The sequence below is a fragment of the Pelmatolapia mariae genome, linkage group LG1, assembly GCF_036321145.2.
Source record: "Pelmatolapia mariae isolate MD_Pm_ZW linkage group LG1, Pm_UMD_F_2, whole genome shotgun sequence".
In the NCBI taxonomy this organism is placed as follows: Eukaryota; Metazoa; Chordata; class Actinopteri; order Cichliformes; family Cichlidae; genus Pelmatolapia; species Pelmatolapia mariae.
In genome coordinates, this window is record NC_086227.1 from 27,996,101 (window position 1) to 28,013,864 (window position 17,764).

General features: G+C 39.9%; 1 protein-coding gene across 1 annotated transcript; it reads left to right on the top strand.

Annotated features, from left to right (window-relative positions):
- The first annotated feature begins 14,774 nt into the window (after nt 1-14,774).
- Nucleotides 14,775-17,096, top strand: si:ch73-167i17.6 (regulator of G-protein signaling 9-binding protein). Its single transcript, XM_063477794.1, has one exon. It carries the CDS (start codon nt 15,457-15,459, stop codon nt 16,195-16,197), a length of 741 nt encoding a protein of 246 aa, XP_063333864.1. The 5' UTR covers nt 14,775-15,456; the 3' UTR covers nt 16,198-17,096.
- The last annotated feature ends 668 nt before the right edge of the window (nt 17,097-17,764 follow it).

The following is a 17,764-nucleotide window of genomic DNA, read 5'->3' on the forward strand; positions in this document are numbered from 1 at the left end:
GCGTGCGTGTGTGTGTGTGTTTTAGGTAGTGTGTGTGTGTATTGGGGAAAACTCCACTCAATAAAAAAAAGAAACAAAAATAAATTAATAAAAACAGGGACCCTGTTACTTCAGATTATTGCCCTTGAATTACTGAATAGCTATTTTTTTTAATTATTCATCTCAGCTGAACTGCATTCAGGGACCACACTAGTGCTTTAGAAATTTACTTTATATTTCTGCAGACCTTTATCAAATGCTTGCCCATAAAAACCTTATAACAGCATGAGGTTTTAGCGTGTATCTTTCTTACTTTTTGAAGTACCCAATTTTTATGCCACTCACTCCAGTGAATAAGGTCAACACTGTTTAAAACTCTGCACAATTAAACAACTATGCATACACTTTTGTCGCATGGATACCTTTAAAATCAGTCTGAAGTTGAGGCTGCTCTTGTAACTCAACCTTGATCAACATGCACATGCGTGTTTAGAAAAAAAAGAGGATGAATACTGTAATAAAACTCTGACTTGTCTGGGAAATCTCTCTCAAAACAAGCTCACTAAATCTTGTGGCTGCTACATAACTTTGAACCTCAATTAAATCCATGCACTGGACCTATTGAGGGAAAGGTCACTGAAATCAATAAAAACTGTTCTGAGTGGCAACCTTTTCACTGTGATGAAGCTAAGTCCTTTGCAGCTTTAAAATCCCATCCAAGTCAAAGACTTATTGAAGATTTTTTGTCCTCTGCATTTCCCTCATAGCAGCCCAACATCTTACTCAGTACATACAGATGAAGGCCCACTCATCTAATGCAGTGAAATACTGAGTGAAATCCCTTCTGGTCAGCTGAGGTCAGGTGCATCCTTCTTACAGCAGGGTGTACAGCAGGGAGAGGCAACACCTTACTGGCAGCAGTCTCTGCTGTCACGTGTCACCCAAGAGTGGATTATAAAGCCAAGACAAAGCAGCTTGGCCCTTCTCTGCCCTGTGCAACTGCGCAGTGAAAGCTCAGGGCTTCTGCCCTCTCCCGTTCTGGTTTAGAGCCAATATCGGCAGACTGTTTTAGAGAGAGGGAGAGAAAAAAATACCCAGCAATCCTCTAAAGCAGCTTAAAGGCTGAATCTGGGGACTGAAGCTCTTTCCATTTCCAGAACTGCTTCTCTCTCCATTACGGCTAGATGAGCATCTGACTGACTTCCAAAGGAGCAACTACTGTGGATATATTTAAACTGTGTGCTGCATTCTCCAAACGGCTCTTCATGCCTCATGTGCATCTCACAAAACATTGATGTCCTATCAAGGCATTAGAGACTGTGAATAGAAACTGAGGGAAGAGGGGGTTGTTTGATTTGAACTCTTGATGTAATCAGGAGTCTTGCATCCAATTAAATAATGAATGTCAAGTGCTCATGTAACAAATAAACTCTCCCAATGGGAGCCTATGGGTTGCAGTACCCATTATTATTTTGGTGCAGTCGCCTCCGCTGTCCTTTGTTAACATGCTGACTTTCGAGTGAAATGAAGTGAAGCAAAGACGAGTGGAGCCCTGAGTGGTTTGAAGTGAGTGCGTGATGTGACTCTAGGTGGTCCTCTTGTCAGTGTGTGTGTGTATATTGCTGCAGGAATAAACAGAGGAAAACAGAATTGAAGGCTTGAGTTACTTCTCAAGGGGTGAGAGGAGAGAAAAAGGCAAATGAGAGAGAGAAAGAAGGAACAAGCAAAACAGAGAATAGAAACAAGAGTCTCTAGAACAGCTCCAGACTGATGCATTTACGCAGACATTGAAAAAACCTTATTTAGATTTGTCCTGGAGAAGAAGCCCCATCTGGGTAGTCTCACTTGTTGGGTTTCTACCAGATGCATCCAAATTATATATTAATTTTTGTGGTTGGTTAAGGATTAAGTTAACATAATCGTGCATATAAATACTTCAGCACGGTATGACACAAGGAAGGAAATTCCTTTGAAAACCAGAGGGAAATCACTTTAATCACATTTCTTAAGGGAATAATTCAACAGCTTGCAACTATATTTATTCTGTTTCTTGCTGCAGTAAGAGGAAGTTTAAGACTGCTCTCATTCCTACAGAAAGTTACCAGCAGCAGCCAGCTGTCTTAGATGAACATATACACACACAACTACAAGACCTGCTTTGTTTCATTGTTTCAAGGTGAAATCTGTCAGTTTTATGCCCCAAATTCAGTACTTAGCACAGTATATCTTGTGTGTTTAAGAAAAAAAAATACAGATTCAGAAAGAGGGTTAGTTTTATTTATATTGGACTTTTTTTCCTCTTTTTTTTCTTTTTTTTTTGCTTGGCTACCGGTCAGTACTTTCAGAAATAAATCTAACACTTTAATAAACTTGTAACGGAGCTGAATGGTGCAAATTTTGTAACCGAAGATGTTTGTAGAAAATATGCAAACAATGGACCATTTATAATAACATCTATCTCCAAAAAGTGAAGTCTGAAAATTGCATTCTTTCTTATGGCCAAGAGGCAAATCCTTTGGCTGCAAATTGATTTCCTTGACCTATGAGCTCAATAAATTGTTTCCAACTTTAACATCTTACTGAGGACAGCACAATTTTTTTCCAATGTTTAGTCCTCATTAGAGTGAAAAGGGGCAATAAAGCTTCCTGTTGGACCTACTTTGTGCTTATTGCTACTTTATGAGTGTTTCAGTTTCTCTGTCACATTTCATATCACATTTAGTGATGTCACATGGCTATACATTCACCTCTTGTATAAGATATAAACTCCACATTCCTAATCATTGTTTAGACATTTTCTCATTGCAAAGCTTATTCTGTGCCAAGGCAACTGACCCTGAGTTACCGTAAGAGAAAAGACTCATCACTGAAGATTAATGTCTTATTAAGAAAAAAGAGTTCATTAATAGTTAAAGAGAAAACCCTCAGAGGAAAATGCTTTGGTGTTGATGGTAGATGGTCAACAATCTACCTGTGGTACAAAAGGAGGAGGAAAATACAGTGGAGAGTAGATGTAGTTGCATTTTGGTGCAATGCACAGTGTAATAAAAAGCTAGATCGTGGTATTTAGAGTACTAGATGAAGTAAGACTTGATTTAGCTAATCTCATGAAAACTAATATTGCCACCTTGGTTATATTCAGTCTCCAGTACAGGAGACCAGCTTAGCCCTCCATTAAAGGGGTAGATTGGCCTGCTTAATGAAATTAAAAGAACAAGATTTGTTCAACAAACTGAGGTAAAGGAGACAAATACAATTCAATGCATTTCCCATGACCTGGTCATTCTCATGACCTCAGTGAAGCATGACTGAATGAAGCAAAGTAATCTTTTTAGCACCATAAAACTGCTGGAACCATTATTGAAATGGGTTTGGCCTTTTTTTTCTTTTTTTTAAATTGAATGTAAGGTCAATTTTATTATATTAGCGACCACATAAAATAAATTAAGATACCTTTATCTTTCTTTTTCCTGTTTCAGTAAATACATGAGAGTACATTGGATGTTTATTATTGCCAGTAGGTAATCTGGTTGTGAGTGTACACAAGCATCACGCTAAATAAATCTACAACAGAAAAATGTATGAGGTCTTCTTCTAAATATGATTGAAACAGACATAGTAATGGACATTAAATGCTCCACAATATCATATAAAGTGACCCAGGTCAAGGTGAAACATAGACTTTATACACAGTCTTTAGATGGAATGGCCTCTGACTTTTCCAAAGGCTTATCTCTGCTGCACCCACCTTCGCCACACAAATCCTAGAAGCCTTTTAGAAGGGATTTTCTGACTCTGGAAATCTGTTTGCTTTTCTAAAACTGCAAGAGCACAAACAGGTCATGACCTTTTTCCCCCTGCAGGCCATCAGCTCTGCTCGTATAGTTTATTTGGAATATGCACATTCAGTAAATGACGCCAAGAGGAGTGTTATAAATAAGCAACACTTCAGCGTTTTTAAAGGTCACTAATGTATTTCTCTCATTAACTATGTAAAACTTCTATAGTATGTTTTTGCAGAGCTGAATATCTTTTAAGAGCCCAGTGGAGGACATCTCATTAATGCACCTGTTGTGTCCTCCATTCATCGTACTGTTCTATTTTCTGCAAAAAGACACATGTACAATGGATGACATTAATGCTCCAGAGAGGGGAGCTAAGGATAAACAAGTACCTCCTTCACATGCAAGCCACGGGATGACATGCTTAATGGACCGCTTGTTTTAATATGTTTTTATCAGATACTATGAAGTGGAAAATGACAAGAAGCAATACGAATGAAAAAAGGGCTGATGCAAAATAAATTTCAGAAAACTGATTCATTGTTTAGCATGCAAAGCAAATGACCTGCATCTTCATTTGCTCTGCTGACACTCTTCTCCAAATATATCACTTTTAAAGCTTGCCACACCTCAGAGTTTTCTGAAGTTTGCCTTGATGTGATAGGATTAGGTCTAAGCCTTGACGCGGCAAATGCTATTGGATCTTCTGGCTCATCTCAGTTGTCCAGGTAAACATGTCATGTTGTGTTACAAATTAGTGAGGCTTACTGCCCTCGACTTAAAAAAGATACTTGTCCTTTAAAGGCAGCCATTGTATAATATTTTCTGGCTAAGGGAATGTAGGCCTTTTTTTTCTCAGAGTCTATGCGGTAAAACACTTCAAAGGAAACACGCTTACTTCTTCTGTAATGGAAAGTTAAATGAGAAGATCAGCAGCTCCCCAGTGTGTGTCTGTTAAGACTGCAACTAGTTTGAATGATGAATGCATCTTTAGGAAAGAAAAAGCATTTTTTTTTCTTTTAAAGTTTAGCCAGTTTCAGCCACAGCCTCACATAGTCACATATATCCCTTCTTTAATAAATGTTGCTTTACACTGGCAGCGATCAATGCAAACTTTGTATGAGGGCTTTTAAGGTAAGCTTGGCTATCCTTTTCATAGGGAGTGAGTAAGATGGCTTATGTGTGTTTGTGTGTATGTGTGTGTGTGGGTGCATGCGCACATGGCTTCTAGGGACTCGTCTTTCTTTTTGGTATGAAAATCTAATCAAATTTACTACGCAGCACATTTTAAAACAGCAGTACAGCAGTACTGGATTACTGTATTTGGCGATATCATAAATAAATGCAACAAAGAAAATCATTAAAATAAACTTGATATACTGAAGAAATGCACCTATAAACAGCAATGAGACGCAACCAGGTACAAACACATGTAACATGATTCTGAAATAAAACAGTTTAAATAAAAATCTTTGGGCGTGGCTTGGTTTGAGTTTGTAACATCCATCAGGGTGTTATGAAAAAGGGTCTGGGTTAAGTTAACATCCACCTTGTCTCTTTGGAACATTGATTTAGAAGAACTTAAGTTATTCCAAATCATCCATCCATCATCCAACTATACTTTTATACATGCAGTTCACCAATCTATCATAGGAAAGCTCTTTCAGTTTCTCAAAATGTGTCCATTTACCATATGGTCAAAACAAAACCCACCCTAAAGCCTACGAGGGTTAATTAGGTTACATTTAGGTTAGAGCTAGGGGCTGGGGTAAGTCTGTCTTACATCACTGCAAATCAATATAGTGTCCTCAGACACTCAGTCTTTGTGTGTGTATATCTGAAAGTCAAGGTTGAGTGGAGATCTTTGTCAGTTTGGACCTTTGTGGAGTTGAGGCATGACTCACAGTTCACTCCACTGCTGCATGCTGTGCTTGTAAGAGGCCACATAGTGGATAAGGTCCATCTATAATTCAACAAAGACAGACTTCCTCTTTCTCTGGTTTTTATTCCCCTCTGTGCTCTGCCTCTTTTTCTAAGTGACTGAATCTTCCTAATTCTGCATACAGCTTTTATTTCCCACCTTCTTCTATGCCAAACGTTGAAAGCTATTAAAAGACAAAGCTGCAAAGTTTTTTTAAAAAAGGGCTAGGGCTACATGGGTGTGTAAGACCCTTGTCATTCTAAAAACCAATGAAATGAGTGGTCGTTAAGTGGATTTTAGAGATGATATTGTGATGACATACAGTGGCTTGCAAAAGTATTCGGCCCCCTTGAACTTTTCCACATTTTGTCACATTACAGCCACAAACATGAATCAATTTTATTGGAATTCCACGTGAAAGACCAATACAAAGTGGTGTACACATGAGAAGTGGAACGAAAATCATACATGATTCCAAACATTTTTTACAAATAAATAACTGAAAAGTGGGGTGTGCGTAATTATTCAGCCCCCTGAGTCAATACTTTGTAGAACCACCTTTTGCTGCAATTACAGCTCCCAGTCTTTTAGGATATGTCTCTACCAGCTTTGCACATCTACAGACTGAAATCCTTGCCCATTCTTCTTTGCAAAACAGCTCCACAACTGCCCTGTGACGGCCTCAGAGGTTGTCTAAGAGAATATTGGGAGGAACAATACCATGAAGTCCAAAGAACACACCAGACAGGTCAGGGATAAAGTTATTGAGAAATTTAAAGCAGGCTTGGGCTACAAAAAGATTTCCCAAGCCTTGAACATCCCACGGAGCACTGTTCAAGCGATCATTCAGAAATGGAAGGAGTATGGCACAACTGTAAACCTACCAAGACAAGGCCGTCCACCTAAACTCACAGGCCGAACAAGGAGAGCGCTGATCAGAAATGCAGCCAAGAGGCCCATGGTGACTCTGGACGAGCTGCAGAGATCTACAGCTCAGGTGGGGGAATCTGTCCATAGGACAACTATTAGTCGTGCACTGCACAAAGTTGGCCCTTATGGAAGAGTGGCAAGAAGAAAGCCATTGTTAACAGAAAACCATAAGAAGTCCCGTTTGCAGTTTGCCACAAGCCATGTGGGGGACACAGCAAACATGTGGAAGAAGGTGCTCTGGTCAGATGAGACCAAAATGGAACTTTTTGGCCAAAATGCAAAACGCTATGTGTGGTGGAAACTAACACTGCACATCACTCTGAACACACAATCCCCACTGTCAAATATGGTGGTGGCAGCATCATGCTCTGGGGGTGCTTCTCTTCAGCAGGGACAGGGAAGCTGGTCAGAGTTGATGGGAAGATGGATGGAGCCAAATACAGGGCAATCTTGGAAGAAAACCTCTTGGAGTCTGCAAAAGACTTGAGACTGGGGCGGAGGTTCACCTTCCAGCAGGACAACGAGCCTAAACATAAAGCCAGGGCAACAATGGAATGGTTTAAAACAAAACATATCCATGTGTTAGAATGGCCCAGTCAAAGTCCAGATCTAAATCCAATCAAGAATCTGTGGCAAGATCTGAAAACTGCTGTTCACAAACGCTGTCCATCTAATCTGACTGAGCTGGAGCTGTTTTGCAAAGAAGAATGGGCAAGAATTTCAGTCTGTAGATGTGCAAAGCTGGTAGAGACATACCCTAAAAGACTGGCAACTGTAATTGCAGCAAAAGGTGTTTCTACAAAGTTTTGACTCAGGGGGCTGAATAATTACGCACACCCCACTTTGCAGTTATTTATTTGTAAAAAATGTTTGGAATCATGTATGATTTTCGTTCCACTTCTCACGTGTACACCACTTTGTATTGGTCTTTCACGTGGAATTCCAATAAAATTGATTCATGTTTGTGGCTATAATGTGACAAAATGTGGAAAAGTTCAAGGGGGCCGAATACTTTTGCAAGCCACTGTACAAGCTCACTGGGATATTACAGTCTAGAAGGACCTTTCCTGAGATTTTCTGTAAGGATGTTATCAGAAAAGGATTATAAATATCTTCTTAAATATATATATTGTTCAATTTTATTTGTATAGTGCCAATTCAATTGGCAATAACAATTGTCCCAATGCAAAGTTTAGGATAGAGTGGTATAAAATTTGCTGCCACTGGACTGTAGAGCAGTTGAGATGTGCTCTCTGAAGTGACATATCACATTTCTCCATCTGGCAATCAAATGGATGAGTCTGGGTTTGGTGGTTGCCAGAGGAACAGTACTTGTGTGCTAAAAGTAAGGTTTGATTTAGAGGGGATCATGGTGTAGGTGTTAAGTCCGTGGGTATCCTGGTATAAAGTGGAGAGCACAGAGGTAAGTTGAATAAAAAAGTTTATTATGATGCAGCGTTCAACACAGGTTCTTAGGTGGTGGCTGCAAAGTTATCCCCCATAAGCGTTCTTGTCTTCATTGAGCTACTCTCCCATGCTGGTCTAATATCCCCTTTTCCACTCTGCATTGAAAGAGCTCTGGACAGAGAGGGAAAGAAACGCACAAACACTGATTCTTGCAATACTGATTGGAAGGTGAGCTGAGCTTGTTTAACTGCTAGCGGTGCAATGATCTGGTGTCAGTTGAAGAGAATCTCCAGCTTCCAGTAGCCAGAGTATAATTGGTCCGGCAACCTGCAGGTGTGTGATTGGTTGCTGAATTCAGGTATGTGATCACCGCAGCAAAGAGTAGTAAAACAATCTACCTCTGGAAGACAATGCAGAACTGAGAGAAAAAAGGAATGTGAGAGAGAGAAAGACGGAAGGACATCTCAAGCGAGGAAGAGAAGGGAACCATGACAATGGAGGGTTTTTTTTCTTAGGTATTGGGCTTTGCCCCTTAGTTCTATTGAAAAGGACTCTTAATGCTTCAGCATACCAAGACATTTTGGACAACTTCACACTTACATCTTTCTGGGAACAGTTTTGGAACTGGGAACTGCACATCAGCGCATAAGAAGGCCCATAAAGATATGGATGCATGAGTTTAGTGTGGAAAAACTTGACTGGCTTGCACAGAGTACCTCAATCCGAAAGAACACCTTTGTTATGAATTAGATAGGAGACTGGGAGCCAGTCCTTGTCCAACATCAGTTTCTGACCTCACAAATGCAAATTCCCATAAGCACACTCCTAAACATTGTGGAAAGACTCTTCAGAAGAGCTGAAACTGTTATATCTGCAAAGGGTGGGCCAACATCATGTTAAACCCCACGGACTAAGAATAGGATGTCACTTAAGTGTTAACAAAAGCAGTCACATTGATGACTGCACTAGTGCAAACTTAAAGCTGGCTGTAACTAGAAAGCATATTTGGTCATTTGGGAAATATCAGTTAGTGCTGGAGCTTTTTACTGGGATTATCAAAGGGCTTACAGACGTTAGAGTCTTCTAATGTGTTTGGTCAGAGTATCAGAGATAAGGGGGAAACCGTGTTTATGTCTGTCCTCTTTTAACCATCATCTCACACAAAGTGTAGTATCCATCAGAGGCCTCCATTTCCTCCCTAAAACCATTGATTCCATATGACGAAAATGCAAGAGAGACAGATCAGCGTTCTTCAAAAGATACATTAGTGAGCATTATACTGCTAATCCCAGGACCTGTAGGAAACTGCTAATCTGGATTATAGAATTTGTATCATGTTATAGCATCATTTGTGTCTCCTTTACACACTAAGATGTTTTCCTCCCTTTTAAATTCCTCCTCTTTTTAACCTCTTGAGCCTCTTATTTTAATGCTTAGCTGTTGGTGCATGAAATTTCTCAGTTAAACATTCCATATATACTATATTTCATTTTAGGAAAATTAAAAAATGGAGTAATTTAGCATCTGAATGCTATCATATACTAAAATCTAATAATCTCCATAGAAAAGAATTTTGATATTATTTAGACTTTTTTTTCTGGTGAATTCTGTTAATGGGATAATTTTGCCTTATGGAAGTTTGTTTTATGTTGTGTATGTGTGCGTGTTTTTTCCTTTCACAGTTTGTATAGGCTACTTGGTTTGGTTTAAGAAAAGGTAAATGACACTTCTTATAGAGCCTGTCAGAGATAAAGCATAAGAGGCAAATTTCCCAAATATTTGTCAACACAGCCACTGCCCAACAGCAGCAGGAGACAGAGGGACTCATTAAAGGCTCAGTGAAGCACAGAGAGAACCTGGACCTAAGACTGGGGCAATGGTTCAGCTTTTAGTACCACAATGAGCTGAGGCATGTAGCCAAGACAATAATGGAGTGACTTCAGGACAACTGTCTTACTGTCCCTGAGCAACCTAGCCAAAGCCCACAATTACAGCCTGTAGAACAACTCTGCAGAACTCTGAAGAGAGAAGCTAAGAGGCACTTCCTGTCTAAACCCAGTTGTCAAAACCACACTCAAAGCTGCCAGTACTGAATTAAGTGACTAAATACTTTTGTAATATGACATTTTGATGTATTTACTTTTTAATGATAAAAATCATGTCAAATATGCCAGTTTTACCTATTTAATTTAGGTATATAACATAAGCATATAATATGAAGATAGTTGCAAGGTTGAGACTCTCTTTAAAGCCAATGCAAATATCATTTGTGCTTTCAGCTGTTTATATTCTTATTCAGTGCAGTAATACCTTTGGGGTTTTTCTTTCTTTTAAATTCATTGTGCAGCAACACAAGAATCACAAGAAGAACAAGACTCCACAATACCCTGAACTCAACATCAAAGATTGATATTTGGACTACATAAAGAGACAGAAGCACCGGAGGCAGCATGAATCCAAAAAGGAAAGATGGCAATTTTTTAAAAAAAGCTTGGAACAATCTTCCTGCCAAGTACCCTGGCAAATACACACTCATACATCTATTCAAACATCATTTGAAAGAATGAGACCAAAATGGAGATTTGTGGCCATGAAGCACAGTGCCACATTTGGCAAAAACCAAACACAGCATGTCAGCACAAACACCTCATACCAACTGTCAGCACAGTGGTGCAGGGGTGTAGAGTTGGGCTTATTTTGCAGCCACAAGACCTGGGCACGGTCAGTGAGTCAACCATGAAGTCCCTTGTGTACCAAAGTATTACAGAGTCAAATGTGTGGTCATCTCTCTGACAGCTAAAGCATTTTCAAAATTAGGTCATCTAACACGACAATTATCCCAAACAAAACATCAACTCTACAACAGAGGGACTGAAAAAGAAAACAATCAAGATGTTGTAATGGCCCAGTCAAAGTCTAGATTTCAACCTGAATGAAATGTTGTGGCAGGACCTTGAGAGAGCTCTGCATAAATGTACTGAAGCAACACTGTAAAGAAGAGTGTGTCAAAATTCATCCACAATGATCTGAGAGATAAAGTTATACAGAAAGCAACTCAGTGTACTGGAGCTAAAGGTAGTTCAATAAGCTACTGAATCATGGTATGTACTTAGTGCATCACTGTAGCTCTTCCAGGCATAACAAAATTGCTATATGTGTCTTTTTCTTTGGGATCTATATCAGTGTAAATGATCTAATGATGTACTCATAATGCATTTATTACACAAACAGATATTTGGGGGTATTTCTTTATCTCTTTGATAATCTGTGTAAAAACAACAGTAATATCTGGAGAGCTTCCATATCATTTTACTGTCCTGTGCAAACAAAGATCCCGTGGAAATCAAAAATGGAGTTTTCCATCATGTGTTGGCACTGAGAGCAATCAGACCACTGCATGTCTGACTCATCACTTGAATCTAACACAACAGCTTATCAGCAACCTTTTTACAGGAGAGGAGAAAGACAGACAGGTAGACAGACAGAGACTATGGCCAATTTTCTAATCCTGCAAGTCCGACTTACTTTAGCATTTCATCAGTTATTTATAAAGGTAATAAAGTCTACATTAGCCCAGTTATACGTTTATTGGGAATTCATATGGTCTTTAATCTTTGAATGAATTCCTATATTTTTTTATTATTTTTTTACACTTCAAATTCAAGCTCAAAATAAGTTAATGAAAGTGCATGAAATGAAAATTGAAACTGAGTTATTTGTTTAGTCTATGTAAAAGTTAGCTCCTTAAGGAATTTCATGAGAACATGAAATAAACAACAGAAAACAACTGATTTGTAACTTTAAATGCACAAAGTGAAAGATGACATCTCAGAGCAATGTCAGCAATTAAATACCTTGGAGAAAAATAACCGAAGAGTAGTAAGAGGTGAGAGGTAGCCATGGAAACATATTCATGAAAGGAAAGACGATCCATTTGCCAAGATCATCTGACTCAACCAAGATATTTGTTATTAGTCAGAAAGTGCTGAAATGGCTACCAGCACTTTAAATATATTAAACAGTACAGTTTACAGCAGAGCCACATATTGTAGTCTTAGGATGGTGATCTGCAGGTGTTAGTACACAGTTACCTTATAAAGCATCAAATATGAGGGGCGGGCATGCATAATGTTTTTAATGAGTGATATGAGCAAAAGTGGATTCAAACTAGGAGTAAATTGAACAGAAGAAATCAATTCCCATGCCACAGCAGATGTCATTTTATGTGAAACGAACAATAAGCCTCTCACTCAGTTCCTCAGGCATTCACTGACTCCAGTCCATTAGCTTTGCACTGTAGTCACTGGATCATTAGGCCCCATCCGCTTGAATAATGCAAAAAGAGCAAAGCAGGCAAATACCACTCAGCCTTATGTGCCTCTCATCTCTCAACACAGCAGGAGCCAACTAAACAACACATTATCCATCCAGTACTGTGTGCAACAACAGGCCTCCTCCCAGTGTGCAGGCAGCTGTGGTGACAACCCACAAATTATCCACTTTTACCACACTTATGAAACTGAAAAAAATAGCAAGTAGTCACATGAGAGAAAAACTGAATACTATTTCCGCAAACCTGCGTCTCATAATCACATCAGCTTAGCTGTAAAATCAGATGGAACGACACACCAGGAGAAACAAAGTGTTTTATCTTTTTATAGGAACATATGACTGAAGGTTTAGTCAGTTTATGAAAGATCTTTTGGTATCAGGGTATCATCAGTTTGTTTTGGGTTTGCTTTCAGTGTTCATTGAACCTGATTACACATCAGGTTCAATGAACACAGTCAGCTGTGGCGGTCACTGGTGCAATACATGTCAACCAGATGGTAATTTTTTATTCTGTTATTTTTAGTATTGCAAAATTATACATTTTTGATATGCTGATGAAAAGGTGGTGCAGCATCGTCAATAGTGTTTGTTTGTTTTTTAGCAGCTTTTCAAATGTATCACCCTCCACTACACTCTACACTCACCGATGTCTTTATCAGAAAAAATGTTGCTAATCCTGGGTTGGAAGCCGGTTTTGCCTTCAGAACTTTCTGATTCTTTGTTCCACAGATTAAGGTGTCAGAGATTTTGGTTCATATTGATGTGATAGCATCACACAATTGTTGCAGATGTCAGCTGCACATCCATGATGCATCCCAAAGGTGATTTAATGGACTGAGGTCCACTGACTGTGAACACATTGTCATGTAAAATATATGTAAATGAAATAAAATAAAACAACTTTGATTTGATCTTTTTTACATGGTTTGTTATCTTGCTGGAAGCAACCATTAGATGATGGGTACTCTGTGATCACTAAGGGATGGACATGGTCAGCAGAAATACTCAGGTAAGTTGTTGGCGTTGAAACAATGCTCAACTTATACTAAACAGCCCAAAGTGTGCTAAAAATATCTCACACACCATTACACCACCATCAAGAGCCTGAATCACTGACACAAGGCAGGATGGATCCATGCTTTCGTGTTATTTATGCCAAATTCTGACTTTATCTCTGAGTGTTGCAGCAGAAATCAAATCATCAGACCAGCCAATGTTTTTCCAGTTTTCTGTTTTCCTGTTTTGATGAGCCCACACAAATTAACCTAAATTAAGCTAACCTTGCTTCCTTGTCCTTAGCTAACATGAATAGCTCCCAGTGTGCTCTGTCTGCTGCTGTAGCCTATCTGTTTCAAGGTTCAATATGTTGTGCAATTAAAGATGCTCTTCTGCAAACCTTGGTGGTAACAAGTGGTTATTTTAGTTATTGTTGTCTTCCTATCAGCCTGTAGTAGTCTGGTCATTCACCTCTGACCTCTGGTAACAAGGATGCATTTTCACCCACAGAACTGTCACTGGCTGGATAATTTCTCTTTTTTGGGTCATTCTCTGGAAACCCTAGAGATGATTATATGGGGAAAATCTCAGTAGATCAGCAGTTTCTGAAATATTCAGTGGAACCTGTCTGACACTACAAATCATACCACATTTAAAACCACTTAAATACCCTTTATTCTCCACTCTGGTGCTTAGTTTGAACTACAGCAATTCATCCTTACCATGTCTACATGTCTAAATGCAATGAGTTGTTGCCATGGGATTAGTTATTATTATTAGTTATTGGCTTTACCAAGAAGTTGGAGAGTTCCTAACATAGTGATGGCAGGCATACATTACAGATTAGGGTAGATTTATCAGTGTGCTGCTACAGTGCATTTTGATGTTGATGGCAATATAGCCTCTATTAACACAGGAAGTCTACAAGCCACATATATATACTGCAGGGCATCGGAGTTTGATTATTTTATGGCCATTGAAAGGGAACTGTGGGAACGAGAGAGAGTACCAGTGAAAGCTCTTTAGTCTAGACTCCAGCAGTGAAGATGAAGTAACAGGCAACACTGAAACAGACTGAGGATAGTTCCATCTGGGATGAAGAGGAAGAAAAGAACCATTCATTTAAACAATTCATACTAAAAGTATAGATTGTTTAACTTAAGTAAAAAGTATATAAATAACAATCTGATTTTTTATTTATTTATTTTACATTCCTCTCTGGGTTCACCAGTCTTTATTTTTCCTCGTGCAGCCGACTATAAGCAGGGACCCTGATGACAATGGTATTGTCAGAGAGTTAAGGTGTTTGTGATTTGACTTCCCTGCTGATAGACATCGCAGTTCTGCCCACATCACGGACAGAGCAGCCAATAGCATGAAGAATGTAAACCAAACGCCTGTGTGGAAAAAAAACCAATGGGAGTGAAGCTGTTTTGCTTCCCAGCCTGCCTCTGCCTGTCGCTGAATAGCACTGTTGTGCGTGCACATGTGACTACAGAAGGCGCTTACTGGTATTTAAAAATCATCGATCGGGTGCTGAAGTGGACAGCTCCTCATGCAGATAAAACAAACCAAAACAACAATGGCTCGCTTTGCTCCTCGCGGACGCTGAATGGCGAACCTAAGTTGCCCGGCAGCGCATTTTCTTTGAACATTTATTTTAAGCTGCTGAAGAGAAAAGGCGCCGAGCTCTCTACGCAAACGGTTAGGCGGATGTTGTGACACCTGTGGCTGAATCGGGATCGCAATTTCATAAAAAGGTGGTTGGATTGTTTCACGTTCGCATCCGTCCTGCAGGAGACGGGCTCCGGAGCCGTATGATCTCGTGTGGGAAAACACAAAGGTAATCTAAAGCCTTTTAGGCTACGGACGCATTAATTTCTAAGCCACTCTCTGTATCTGCTTGCACAGGAAGGAGCATGGATAGAGAGGAATTTTCTCTCACCAGCGCGTTGAGTGGATTTGGAGAGCGGCTGGTGAGCTCCCGTGGAAACTAAACCGAGGTCAGTGGCTAAAGCATTGTTCGAATAAGCGCGCTGTTTGCAGCTCCCCCCTTTTTTAATCATTTCATATTTTCTAAGAAGGATATAGATTTTTTTTTAATCAGTCATGGGGAAAGAGGAATGCAAAACAATGCTGGACGCTTTGAACAAAGTGACCGCCTGCTACAGGCATTTGGTCATCGCTCTTGGGAGCACTTCGGACTCGCAAAACCTGCGAGAGGAGCTGAAGAAGACCCGCAAAAAGGCCCAGGAGCTGGCGGTGGCCAACAGGACTAAACTGACTTCTTTGCTTAAAGATAAGACCATCAGCAAAGAGGATCGGGCCGAGTACGAGCGCCTGTGGGTGCTGTTCTCTAGTTGCATGGAGCTTCTTGAGGTGGACATGAAAAGGTCCTTAGAGATAGCACAGGAATTCCCCATCAAGGTGCCCACAAGACACCTCATCCAGACAGGGATGACCGGCAGCACCACTACGGTGGCGGCCCGGGCCATGAGCGTGCAGAATATGAAGTACGAGGCGGACAGCAATATCGACACGGCAGACCTCAGAGACCTACAGGCCGAGATCACCCAGGTGAGCCAGATGATGGAAGAGATGGAGATGAAGGTGCAGGTGGCGCCGTGGGCCGTGGAAGCGAAGCAGGAGGCAGGCGCTGAGCTCAAGTCCAACATGAGTGTAGGGAATTCCTCAGTGGGTGTCATCTCGATCTGCGAAGAAGAGCCCAAAGAAGAAGAAGGTGGCGGAGGGAGCAGGGAGACTGGTTTTGCGTCAATCTGCGCTGTGATTGGATTCTTTGTCATCGTTATAGTCGCCTTGGTTCTAGGCTATTTGGTCGTCAATATGTGAACTGTCTAACCAAAAGCCCACCCTGATGGACATCCTGTGAAGCTGCCCAGGGAGCGGTAAGACTCTGCAGGCCCATAAGAAAGAGAAAGAGCGTCTTTTTGGGCTTGAAAAATAATGTGGACACAGAAAAGTTATTAAGCTTTCCTGGATTTGTGAAAATATTTGGCAGAGATGAGAAATTGCACTAGATAAGCTAAAATGTACTAGAAAAATATAGCCAAAGTGTGAAAATAATGGGAGTGAGGCAGAAAAAGTATTTTTGGGGGGAGGGCCAGTGGACCATTTATTTTTGGAAGAGGGTGGGAAAAAAGGTCATAAAATTACGTGACAGAGTCTAGCCATCAGGATGATATAAACAACACGTAATCCAAGTGGATTAGTGGAAAAGCTCAAGCAGAAATGTAGCCTACGGTTAACTATTCTCATGATGTTCTGTGGATTGATGCTTTGCATCCAGAAAAGTTAAATCTGCTCAAACAAACAGGGGGGCATCTAAAAAGCGGTTGTCTTATTGAAACTATAGTGGAAGCCAGCACAGTTAATCTCTGCTCCTCAAACCACACTGGTCGGATGTTATCAAATCTGCACTCTTCTACACTCCTGTCAGCACCGTTTTAATGCGTCATAATAATCTGTATAGCCAGATTGCAATAGGCCTGCATCTTACTTTACTGCATCAAATCACAATGTGCTTGATGAGAGCCTTGGGACCGAAGAGATGTTCACAGTCTTTTAATAATGCACCCATTCACTGTAAGCCTGCTCATGTTCCTTTTCAGGGTTTTCTTGCACAGTATTGAATGTACATTGTAACACGAATAGAAGGTTTGTATATACTGCTGTTTCAGAAAATGTACATACGATCAAGTATATTTATTATAATAAAACTTCGAAACACACTTGAAAATGTGCTTGCAGTTTGATAGGTGCTTTACAAACATGACCAGGCATGCTTGTAAGGTCACTTTGTGTGAAGGTGTGGTAAGTTGTGTACCTGGTAACTCATAACCAGGCCTAGTTTGTAATCACTGCAAACCTAAGCTAGAGATCTATACATCTAACACACATAGAGATATTTTAAGAAGGGAATTATCTTAGACTTAACCACATTAGGTTTAAAATAGTACTTAATTTAAATGGAAAGGAGACTATGCTTTAACTCCCTAATAGTTTTACATCTAAGAGCCTTTAAGGGTATTCCTGGACTGGCATCCAGTTGAACTGGAAGCAGTCAGAGTCAAAGTTTCCACGCAAGTGGTTGTTAGTTAAGGGTAGATGCACACTAAGACAGTTTTCTTTAGCCCAACATGAATATAAATTCAAGTTAGTTATTAATTTGCAGAACAGAAACGAGTGCTGCTCCAGAAATATTTTTGAGTCACATGCTTTAGTACATTAGGCTAAAAACAATAACCTTAACATATAGAGAGATAATGCATCTAATGCTTGTCAAACCACCCTAAAATTCATAAAATAGAATTTTGCGAAGGATTGAAAACATCTTCCACTTTTTAACTCCACAAAAGTTTGACAAAAAATGTAAAAAGTCAAAAAGACAAAAGTGCAC

Excerpts from the sequence above, each read along its gene's own strand:
- si:ch73-167i17.6 (XM_063477794.1), top strand. The coding sequence starts at position 15,457 with ATGGGGAAAGAGGAATGCAAAACAATGCTGGACGCTTTGAACAAAGTG.